Raw genomic sequence first — 9,644 nt, 5'->3', positions numbered from 1 at the left:
AGGGTTGGGGGGTTGGGGTTTTTTTTGACTCATTTTGGATTTTTTTTTTATACAGACAAGCCCTTCATGATCATCACAGAGTACATGGAGAACGGCGCACTGGATAAATTCCTACGGGTAGGTGAAGCATGGTGGCAACATGTCCCCCCACCCTGGGCAAGGATTACCGGGTGATGGAACCACCAAAACCCACCACGGGAGGTAGGATGAGAGGCAGATTCGAGGCCGGCTTCTCCCCTTTCCCCAGGAAAAAGAGGGGGAATTTGGCGTCATCCAGCTGGTGGGGATGTTGAGGGGCATTGCTGCCGGCATGAAGTACTTGGCCAACATGAATTATGTCCACCGGGATCTGGCCGCCCGGAACATCTTGGTGAACAGCAACCTGGTGTGCAAGGTGTCCGATTTTGGGCTTTCAAGGGTGTTGGAAGATGACCCTGAAGCCACCTACACCACCAGCGTAAGTGCCACCAAGGTGGGGTGGTTGGCCACGGTGGGGATGTGTTTTTGGGGGGGTGCAGGGTTGACCCCAGTGTTGCCACAGGGAGGGAAGATCCCCATCCGTTGGACGGCACCCGAAGCCATCTCCTACCGCAAGTTCACCTCCGCCAGCGACGTCTGGAGCTACGGCATCGTCATGTGGGAGGTGATGTCTTACGGCGAGCGACCATACTGGGAGCTCTCAAACCATGAGGTGAGCAGCCACACTCCTCCACCACCAGTTTTGGGGGGGGGTCTTGCAAACGAACAGCTTTTGGGAGCAGGAGCACCACTCAACGGCCTTCTCCTCCTCGTAGGTGATGAAGGCCATCAACGAGGGCTTCCGCCTCCCCGCTCCCCTGGATTGTCCCTCCGCCATCTACCAGCTGATGATGCAATGCTGGCAGCAGGAGCGCAGCCGGCGCCCCAAGTTTGCCGATATCGTCAGCATCCTCGACAAGCTCATCCGTGCCCCCGAGTCCCTCAAGGCATTGGCAGACTTTGACCCCCGGTGAGCTACGGAGAGAGATGGGACGGGGCAAAGTGGAGGGGGGGGTAAGGAAGGGGGTTGCAATTTGCAGTATTGCACTCTTGCATGCTCATGTGCGCCTTTGCTTTTTTTTTTTTTTGCATTGCTTTTTGCACCTTTGCTCTTTTTTTGCATCATTTTTTGCATCTCCGCTGCCTTGCACTCCTTTTTGCATCTCCGCTGCCTTGCACGTCTTTATTGCTTCTTTGCATTCTTTGACTGCTTTTTGCCTCTCTGCATTCTTGCACCTTTGCATTCTTGCATTGCTTTCTGCATCTCTGCATTTTTGCACACTTCTTTGCATCTGTGCTTTTTTTTTAATTGATTTTGCTATTGTATATTCTTGCATTCTTTTCTACATCTTTGCATTTTTTAATTGGTTTTGTATTCTTGCACTCTTTTCTGCTTCTTTGCATCTGCACATTTTAGCTTTTTTTTTTCCCTTTGGCATTTTCGCATTGTTTCTTGCTTTTTAGCATCCTTGCCTCATTTTTTGCATTTCCACTTTTTGCATTACTCTTTGCATCTTCACATCTCTGCATTCTTTTTTACAACTGGGCATTTTCACATTGCCTCTTGCCTTTTTTTTTGCGCTATTTGTGTTATACTTTTGCTTTCCTGCATTCTGTTTCGCGTTGGGCTTTTGCCATTACTTTTTGCATCTTTGCATTTGGGGGTTGTTTTAGGCATCTCCACAGCCTGACATTGAAGTGTTGCTTTTTTGCATTTGTGCTTTTTGGATTTTTGCCTCTCTATTTTTGCATCACTTTTTGCATCCTTCAGTTTCTGCACCATTTCTTCCATCTTTCAATTTTTGCATTATTTTTGCATCCTTCCATTTCTGCATTACTTTTTGCATCCTTCCATTTTCTCATCCCTTTCTGCATCTTTTTTTTTTTTTTTTGCATCGTTTCATTTCTGCATTATTTTTTGCATCCTTCCATTTTCACGTTATTTTTTGCGTCGTTGCATTTCTGCCTCATTTTTTGCATCCTTCCATGGTCACACCTATTTTTGCACCCTCCCATTTCGGCACCATTTTTGCATCCCCCTATTCCCGCCCCGTTTCTCATGCCCCCCCCACCCCATGTCCCCCCCACTCAGGGTGTCCATCCGCCTGCCCAGCACCAGTGGCTCGGAGGGCGTCCCCTTCCGCTCCGTCCCCGAGTGGCTGGAGTCCATCAGGATGCCCCAGTACACAGAGCACTTCATGGCCTCGGGCTACAGCACCATCGAGAAGGTCCTGCAGATGACCGCCGAGTGAGTCCCCATGCTGTCCCCAGAATGTCCCCATGGTGTCCCCATGGTGTCCCTACGGTATCCTCATACTGTCCCCATGCTGTTCCTACGGTATCCTCATACTGTCCCTGTGGTGTCCCCATACTGTCCCCATACTGTATCCTTGGTGTCCCCATGGTGTCCCCATACTGTCCCCATGGTGTCCCTACGGTATCCTCATACTGTCCCCATGCTGTTCCTACGGTATCCTCATACTGTCCCTGTGGTGTCCCCATACTGTCCCCATACTGTATCCTTGGTGTCCCCATGGTGTCCCCATACTGTCCCCATGGTGTCCCCATGGTGTCCCCATACTGTACCTTTGGTGTCCCCACGCTGTCCCCCCAGTATCCTCATACTGTCCCCGTGGTGCCCCCATGCTGTCCCCTTGATATTCCCATGATGTCCCCATACCATCCCCATGCTGTCCCTATGGTGTGTCCCCTTGGTGTCCCCACACCATCCCCTCCAGCTCCCATGGGGACAGGGACGTGCTGGGAAAGGAAACCGCTTCCGTGGCGTTGGCGTTGTTGGCCCAAGGGGATGGGATAAAATTAGACATTCCCTGGCCAGGATCCGGCCGGAGAGGTCGGGATGAGCTGTGTCCGGCTTTCAGTCGCCTGGGAATGGCCCAGTTGTGGGGGGAGGCGGCAGTGATGGGTCCCCCAAAAGCAGGGAGGGGGGTTGGGACTGGATCGGGTCCCAGGGGGTGCTCAGGGCTGGATCCATCCCTGGGGGATGCTCCTCCCCCACCAAACCCCATTCCCACCTGGACCCTTTTTAGGCTCTTTCCACCCCAATAATCCTTATATTTTATTTTCTCCCCCCCCCCCCGCTTATTTCCAGCGACATCAAGAAAATCGGGGTGCGTTTGCCAGGGCACCAGAAGCGCATCGCCTACAGCCTGCTGGGGCTGCAGGAGCAGGTCGGCGCTGGGGGGGTCCCCATTTAACCCTCCCCCTGCACTCCCCAAAATACTTGAAAGCAACCAAATGAAGACACCCCCCTCCCCCCCCTCCTCCCCGAGGGGTTTATTTATTATTTCTATTATTATTAAGGGTTTTTTATAGTATTATTATTAATATTATCCCCGGGGTTGGGGATGAAATGGGTGTCACCCCCATCCTCCCCCCCCCCCCACAAAAAAAAATTAAGAAAATTAAATTTCAAGCTCATTTTGGGCTAGAGGAGGTGTTGGGGGGGTCCACTTTTTTTTTCCCCCACATTTCAAGAAAAAAAAAAAGGGGGCGCTCAGCCCCAAAACTGGCTTATTTTTGCTTTTTTCTCCCTATTTATTCCTCTCCCACCGGGTTTTTGAGTGGTTTTATTTTCCCCTTTAACGCTGATCTGCCAGTGTTACCTTTTCCTTTTATTTTTTAACCTAATTTATTCTATTTTTGTATATTTATTGTGAGGAAGCAAAGGTCGTGTCAGATTCGGGAGAGCAAAAAGGGGAAAAATTAAGAAAAAAAAAAAACACCCGGATCCCTTTTTTTTTTTTTTTTTTTCCCTTTTTTTTTATGGATTTTCAGGGGTTTGCGGGATTTTCATGGGGTTTTGATTTGAATAAAAATGTGTTGTTTTGTTTTCTACACTATTGTTGTTTCTCACTGGCTTGCAGTGATTGCAGGAATTTGGGGGGCAAAGAGGGATGGGGGGCTTTTCCCCCTGGTTTTAAGGGGTTTTAAAGGAGTTTTAAGGACTTTTTAAAGAGTTTAAGGGGTTTTTTTTAAGGGGTTTTAAGGCAGTTTAGGGGCTTGTTAGGGGGGTTTAAAAGGTTTTTTAAGGGGTTTTAAGGATTTTTTTAAGGGGTTTTAAGGGTTTTTTTAAAGGTTTTATTTTTAAGGGGGTTTTTGAGGGGTTGCACACACCTCAAAGAATGTTTCCCATCCGGGGCCTCTTTTCCTCGGCAAAACCCACGAGGAATTTGGCCTTTATATCACCCGCCGCTCCCCCAAAGCCAAACCCAAGCCACGGCAGCAGCGGGGCCGGCTGCCCGGTGCCTGCAAATAACTGGGTAGAAAAAAGCCAGAAAAGGGTTTTTTTTCTGCCCAAAACCATAAAAAAGGGGGCGGGGGGGTGGCGGTTTAGGGGGGACGAGCATCTTGCTGCAAAAGCTGCCGTTTGAGTGGTTTTCAGCCTGTTTCGGGGCGTTCGGGCCTGTGGATGCCCTATGCATGGCAGGAGTTTGCTGGTTTCGAGCCCCATGCATGACATGAGTTTGCCGGTCTCAGCCCTGCCACCACCGCCCTCAGTCCCGGCTCAAAGTCCAGCAGCGCCCAGCGGGGAACTGTCAAGATGGGGGGGGGGGGGATGGGACACCGGATTTGGGTGTGCGGCAGCACCCAGCAGCACCTTATCTTGTTTGCCTATGGTGGGGCCGGATGAGGGTGATGGGGAAACTGAGGCATGGGGTAAGCAGGGCAACCCCGCTGCTGCCATCCCCGTGCCTGGCTCGGTTCCAGCAAACTCCTGGCCCAGTCCCCATGGGAGCAGGCATGGGGTGACAGCCAGGGAAGGGGACAGGGGTGCTGTGGGTGCTACAGTCCCCATGAATGGGGCATGAGTGAGCATCCTCCCCAAGCGACGTGGGTGCTGTGGTCCCATCACCCTAGGAGCACCCTCACCCCACCAAGCACCCTCCATGGGCAATGTGGGTGCTGTGGACCCCCGCCCCATGGTCCCCTCACCCCACTGAGCCCCCAGCATGGGTGATATGGGTGCTGTGGTCCCCAGACCCCACTGAGCATCCTTCCAAAGTGATGTGGGTGCTGTGGTCCCATCACCTACAAGCACCCTCACCCCACTGAGCACCCTCCACAGAGCACATGGGTGCTGCAGCCCATCCCTGCTCCCAGCAGCCTCACCCCCACCCCAGCACCCATCCCAGCACCCATCCCAGTGCCTCTCCCATCGCCTGCCCCGCTTTTGGGGTGTCTCCCTGGCGCTGACCCCGCTTCACCTCTCCTCTGGCTGAGCCCGGGCATGCCCGCCTCACCCAACCTGCCCCGCCGTGCTAAATTACCCAGGCAGGTTTAATTACATCTTTGGTAGCGTCCGCCGCACCCTCCGCTCCCCCCAAAAACGCTGCGCCCCAGTTTTGGGGGGGGGACGGGACCAAAGAGCCGAGGGGGGAGGCTCAGTCCCCCCCCCCCTTTCCCCCCGGGATCTTGGGTTCACAAAACACCTGCCACTCTTATTAATTGCAATAATTAAGGATAATTATGTGCCAGTAATTATAGGGGGCGGGGTCTGGGGGGGGATGGTCGCAGAGACTGGGGCACTTCGGTGCATGTCCTGGGGCTGGGTGCAGTTTTGAGGTGATTTGGGGGCTTTGAGTGCTGCTGTGGGATATGGGGGGGGTTGACCCCCAAAAATGAACGTTGTGGGGTGGGAGGAGGAGGAGGAAGAAGAGGAAGCATTGATGGATTGATATATTTAATGCAAAAGCATACTTTGCTGAAGAACTGTTTCCCCCCCCGAGCCTGGCTGCCTGGGTTCCCCCAGGGAGGGGGGGACCCACATCACCTGGGGGGGGTCAGGACCCCCAGTCTTGCCATGGGCGACATCCCTGGGGAGGGGTCCCTTGAGGTCCCCAAAAGTCATCACTTGGGGTTGGCGAGCTCCTCGATCGCTCTTCGCAGCTGCAAGAGGACAGAGGAGGTGGGATGGGGGCTTGTCCCCTCCTTGTCCCCCCACTTATCTCCCCCTTTATCACCCCCTTGTCCGTCCCCCCCCTCACCTCCACCCGGCTGACGGCTCCCACCAGCTCCCCGAAGCGAGTGACGAAGATGCGCTGCAGCTTCAGCAGCTCAAAGAGGTGATGGGCCTTGGGGAGGTGACAATGGGGACGCGTGGGGACAAAGCCACCCCTGCCGCGTCCCCTCACCGTGACACAGAATTGGGGGTGGGTTGGTGGGTCCCAGCCCCCTCAGGACATGTGTGTCTCCCCCTCCACCCAAACCTGGTGCAGGGAGGTCCACGGCGAGAGCTGGAGCATGATGGGCTCGATGGCACAGTTGTCCCCAAGCGTCCCCATGGTGGTCAGCTTGGGGAAGATGACGTGTTAATTTTTGGATGGAAAAACAGCTTTTTTGGGTGCAGTGGGGCGCTCACCCCCTCATTTACCTTCTCCCCTGAGGGTGCCTGGGGATGCTTGTGGCTCTGGAGGAAGGCGACCAGCTGGGCTCTGCTGACAGTACCCACCAGCGTGGGTGACCCTGGAGGACAGGGACAAGCCTGGTGATGTCCCCCCCGGTCATAGTGACCCCTCCCAATACCCCATATCCCACCTGCGCTCTCCACCACGGGGTATTCGGCATTGACGGAGGCATCCAAGGCCACCAGCACCTCCTCGAAGCCACCACCCTTGGCCAAGGCCACCACCTGGCGCTCCATGAACTCTTCCACCACCACTTGGTAGGAGCTGGTGACCCATAAACACCCCAAATTTCCATAATTTCACAGCAAATAACCCCCAAATATGGGGCTATTGGCAGGGGAGAGGAGGGAGAGCCTTACGCCATGTGCCGGCTGCGGATGCGGGGTAGGTAGGGCAGCTTCTTGACAATGATGGTGCCGTCGTAGAAGGATGGTTGATGCTTTTGGGTGATGGCATTAGCCACCAGCACAGCCAGGACAATGGGGAGGACGTGGCCCAGGTGACCGGTGGCCTCACACACCAGTAAAGCCGTGGAGATGGCGTGGGTCACTGAGCCCGAAAAGGCAGCTGCGCCTGTCGTGGAGACCCAGGGAGGAGAGGGGAGGTCAGTGTATGGGTGGTGGGTGTCCTCCACCCGTTGGGTGTCCCTCCTCCCCACCAACTCACCGGCCAGGGCGTAGCCAGCGGGGATGACGGGGTGTGGGTCCCCCTCTGAACGGAGGCCCTGGGGGAAGAGCAGGGCCACCGTCTCCCCCAGCAAGCGCCCGATGGTGGCTCCTAAAAGGGGAGGGTGGCGGGGGGGGGGGGCCCCAACCCCCCCCCCAAAATGGTGCAGCTGGAGATGACGACCCTCCTGCGGCTCCCCTGGGGCTGGATGCAGCCTCCCCCGAGACTGAATGTGACCCCCCCCCCTCGCTCCTGGGGCTGGAGGCAACCCCTGTACTCCCACCTCCAAGGGCTGGATGCAACCCTTATCACCACCCCCCCCCAGGGCTGGATGGACCCCCTGTGCCCCCAACTCCAAGGACTGGATGCGCCCCCTTTACCCACCCCCCCAGGGGCTGGATGGACCCCTAGAGCTGTCTGCCCCCCCCATCCACCCCCGCTCCAGGGCTGGCTGCCCCCTCCTTGGTCCAGGCCAGCAGATGCCCAGACTCACCATAGATGAAGATGGGCATGAAGTAACCGGCGGGCAGGGGCAGGGTGGTGGCCAGGATCAGCATCCAGAACTGGCGGGGGGGGAATCATTCCCATGGGGACACCATCTCGGGGAGGGGACATATAGGGACTGGGGGGGGGGGCGGGCACAGCTACCTTCATCAGCAGGAAGAAGGCCAAGGTGCCGAAGATGGTGGCGGAGGGGTGGTACCACTCCTGCCAGAGCCCCCGAGGGTCCACGCTGGGGGGGTCGGCCACCGAGGAGGCGTTGGGGACCAGCACACCCCAAGTACGGTTGTCGAAGAGGGAGGTGAGATACTCCTTCATGGTGAGCTGGAAGGACAGACAGACGGGCATCCTGAGCACCTGCTGGGACGTGTTGGGGTGCCCTGGGGAGCCCCGTGCCCGCCCCTCCCCACTCACCCTGGAGGCCATCAGCTGCCCCAGCCCGGGCGGGAAGGTGATGGAGGCGAGGAGCAGCACCACCAGTACCGTGTAGACGGGCTTGCTGGAGGGGGGGAGAGGTGGTGCTGGGGGGTGTGGGGACAGACAGATGGACGGGGTACATGGGGTGGGCCCATGGATGACCGGGGGAGCGGTGGGTGGAATGGACATATGGATGCCCAACGTGCATGGGGTGGACACACGGACGCCCAGGGTGCATGGGGTGGATGTGCAGGGTGCCTGGAGTGGACATACGGAGACACAGGGCGCACGGGGCGGACACACGGACACCCAAGGTGCATGGGGTGGACGCACAGACACTCGAGGGTGCTTGGGGTTGATGCACAGGGTGCACGGGGTGGACAGGCGGACGCCCAGGATGCCTGGGGTGGAGGTGCAGTGTGCGCAGGGTGCGTGGCGGGGGACACACGGACATGCAGGGTGCAGACAGACGGACGCCTGGTACGAACTCGGTGGCCAGCAGCTTGGCTGTGAGCCGGTTCTCCTTGACAGCTGCCAGCAACCAGCGCTGGCAGAAGAGGTAGGCGCAGCCCACGAGCCCGCAGACAGCCCTGCGGAGGAGAGGGCAGGCAGGGGTACAGGCAAGGGTACAGGCAGGGGTACAGGCAGGGGTACAGGCAGGGGTACAGGCAGGGCCCTCCTTACCCCAAAATCGCAAAAAAGAAAGTCTCCAGCAGGTCAAAGGGGAAATCAATCTTGAGGTCGCTCTTAAAAACAGCGGCGATGGTATCTGGGGGAGGGGTGGTAGAGGAATGAGTGCATGGGTTTGGGGGTGGGCACCCCAAAAATGCTACAGGGCCTCCCCCCCGGGGGGGGGTAAAGGGGAAGGGCCGTATCCTCCCGCCCTGCCTTGCCTTGTTCACTGTTGAAGACAGAGAGGAGGCGAAACACGAAGGCGCCACAGGTTGCAGCAAAAAAGCCCCGCCAGTAATCCCGCACGGCGAAGTGGGAGGCCATCACCTCGATGCTGAAAAGCACCCCTGGAAAAATGGGGGGGGGGCTTTAGGGGGAGGTTTGGGGGTCCCCAGGGTGGGGCGGGGCGGGGGGTCCTCACCGCTGATGGGTGCCCCGAAAACCGTGGCCACCCCGACGGCTTGTGCTGCCACGAGCATCTCGTTCTGCTTGAATTTATTCTGCGGGGGGGGAGGGGGTTAGTCATAACCCCAATTTTGGTGGGGGGGGTGTAAAATAAAATACCCCCTAATTTTCAGGGGGGGGACAACATCCCCACCTCGTACTGCCTCGTGACCGAGGTCCGCATCTTCCCCAAATACACCGCAGCCATGGCGGAGAGGTGGACGAAGGGACCCTGGGTGCCAAGTGGGGGGGGACACGGTGCTGAGCGTTACCCCCTGCCACCACCACCTCGGCACCAAGCTAAACCGCCGGCGATGCCGAGAATCGGGGATGGCGGGAGATTGATCCCTTACCACTTTGCCGAGGAAAACGGTGCTGCCGGACGCCAGGGTGCAGGTCAACCCAACCACCTTGGCTCCAAAATTTTGGATGGCCAGGTAGTCCTCCAATACCACACCGGTCAGGATGGTCTTCAGTTCTGGAATGCCAGAGCCTGGG

The 9,644-nt window shown here is 56.9% G+C and overlaps 2 protein-coding genes across 2 annotated transcripts in view; one reads left to right on the top strand and one right to left on the bottom strand.

The window, feature by feature from the left end:
* Positions 1-3,236, top strand: part of EPHA2 (EPH receptor A2) — an 8,891-nt gene extending 5,655 nt beyond the window's left edge. Inside the window, exons 12-17 of the mRNA XM_010577497.1 lie at positions 56-117; positions 248-457; positions 542-691; positions 795-988; positions 2,111-2,266; positions 3,131-3,236. Coding sequence (XP_010575799.1) covers positions 56-117; positions 248-457; positions 542-691; positions 795-988; positions 2,111-2,266; positions 3,131-3,236 — 878 coding nt within the window. The remainder of the gene's footprint in view (positions 1-55; positions 118-247; positions 458-541; positions 692-794; positions 989-2,110; positions 2,267-3,130) is intronic.
* Positions 3,237-5,889: 2,653 nt separating this feature from the next.
* The window catches only part of CLCNKA (chloride channel, voltage-sensitive Ka), a 4,447-nt gene continuing 692 nt past the window's right edge, over positions 5,890-9,644 (bottom strand). Inside the window, exons 4-19 of the mRNA XM_010577232.1 lie at positions 9,500-9,639; positions 9,301-9,378; positions 9,124-9,202; positions 8,924-9,049; positions 8,715-8,799; positions 8,519-8,620; positions 8,028-8,112; positions 7,761-7,937; positions 7,606-7,675; positions 7,113-7,223; positions 6,806-7,019; positions 6,577-6,710; positions 6,413-6,504; positions 6,249-6,332; positions 6,027-6,113; positions 5,890-5,928 (exon numbers count right to left, since the gene is read on the bottom strand). Coding sequence (XP_010575534.1) covers positions 5,890-5,928; positions 6,027-6,113; positions 6,249-6,332; positions 6,413-6,504; positions 6,577-6,710; positions 6,806-7,019; positions 7,113-7,223; positions 7,606-7,675; positions 7,761-7,937; positions 8,028-8,112; positions 8,519-8,620; positions 8,715-8,799; positions 8,924-9,049; positions 9,124-9,202; positions 9,301-9,378; positions 9,500-9,639 — 1,703 coding nt within the window. The remainder of the gene's footprint in view (positions 5,929-6,026; positions 6,114-6,248; positions 6,333-6,412; positions 6,505-6,576; positions 6,711-6,805; positions 7,020-7,112; positions 7,224-7,605; positions 7,676-7,760; positions 7,938-8,027; positions 8,113-8,518; positions 8,621-8,714; positions 8,800-8,923; positions 9,050-9,123; positions 9,203-9,300; positions 9,379-9,499; positions 9,640-9,644) is intronic.

This window comes from Haliaeetus leucocephalus, unplaced genomic scaffold (genome assembly GCF_000737465.1).
Source record: "Haliaeetus leucocephalus isolate CR32 unplaced genomic scaffold, Haliaeetus_leucocephalus-4.0 Scaffold556, whole genome shotgun sequence".
NCBI classification, from domain to species: Eukaryota; Metazoa; Chordata; class Aves; order Accipitriformes; family Accipitridae; genus Haliaeetus; species Haliaeetus leucocephalus.
The sequence above is the reverse complement of the archived record's forward strand: the minus strand, read 5'-3'. Positions and strand labels throughout refer to the sequence as shown.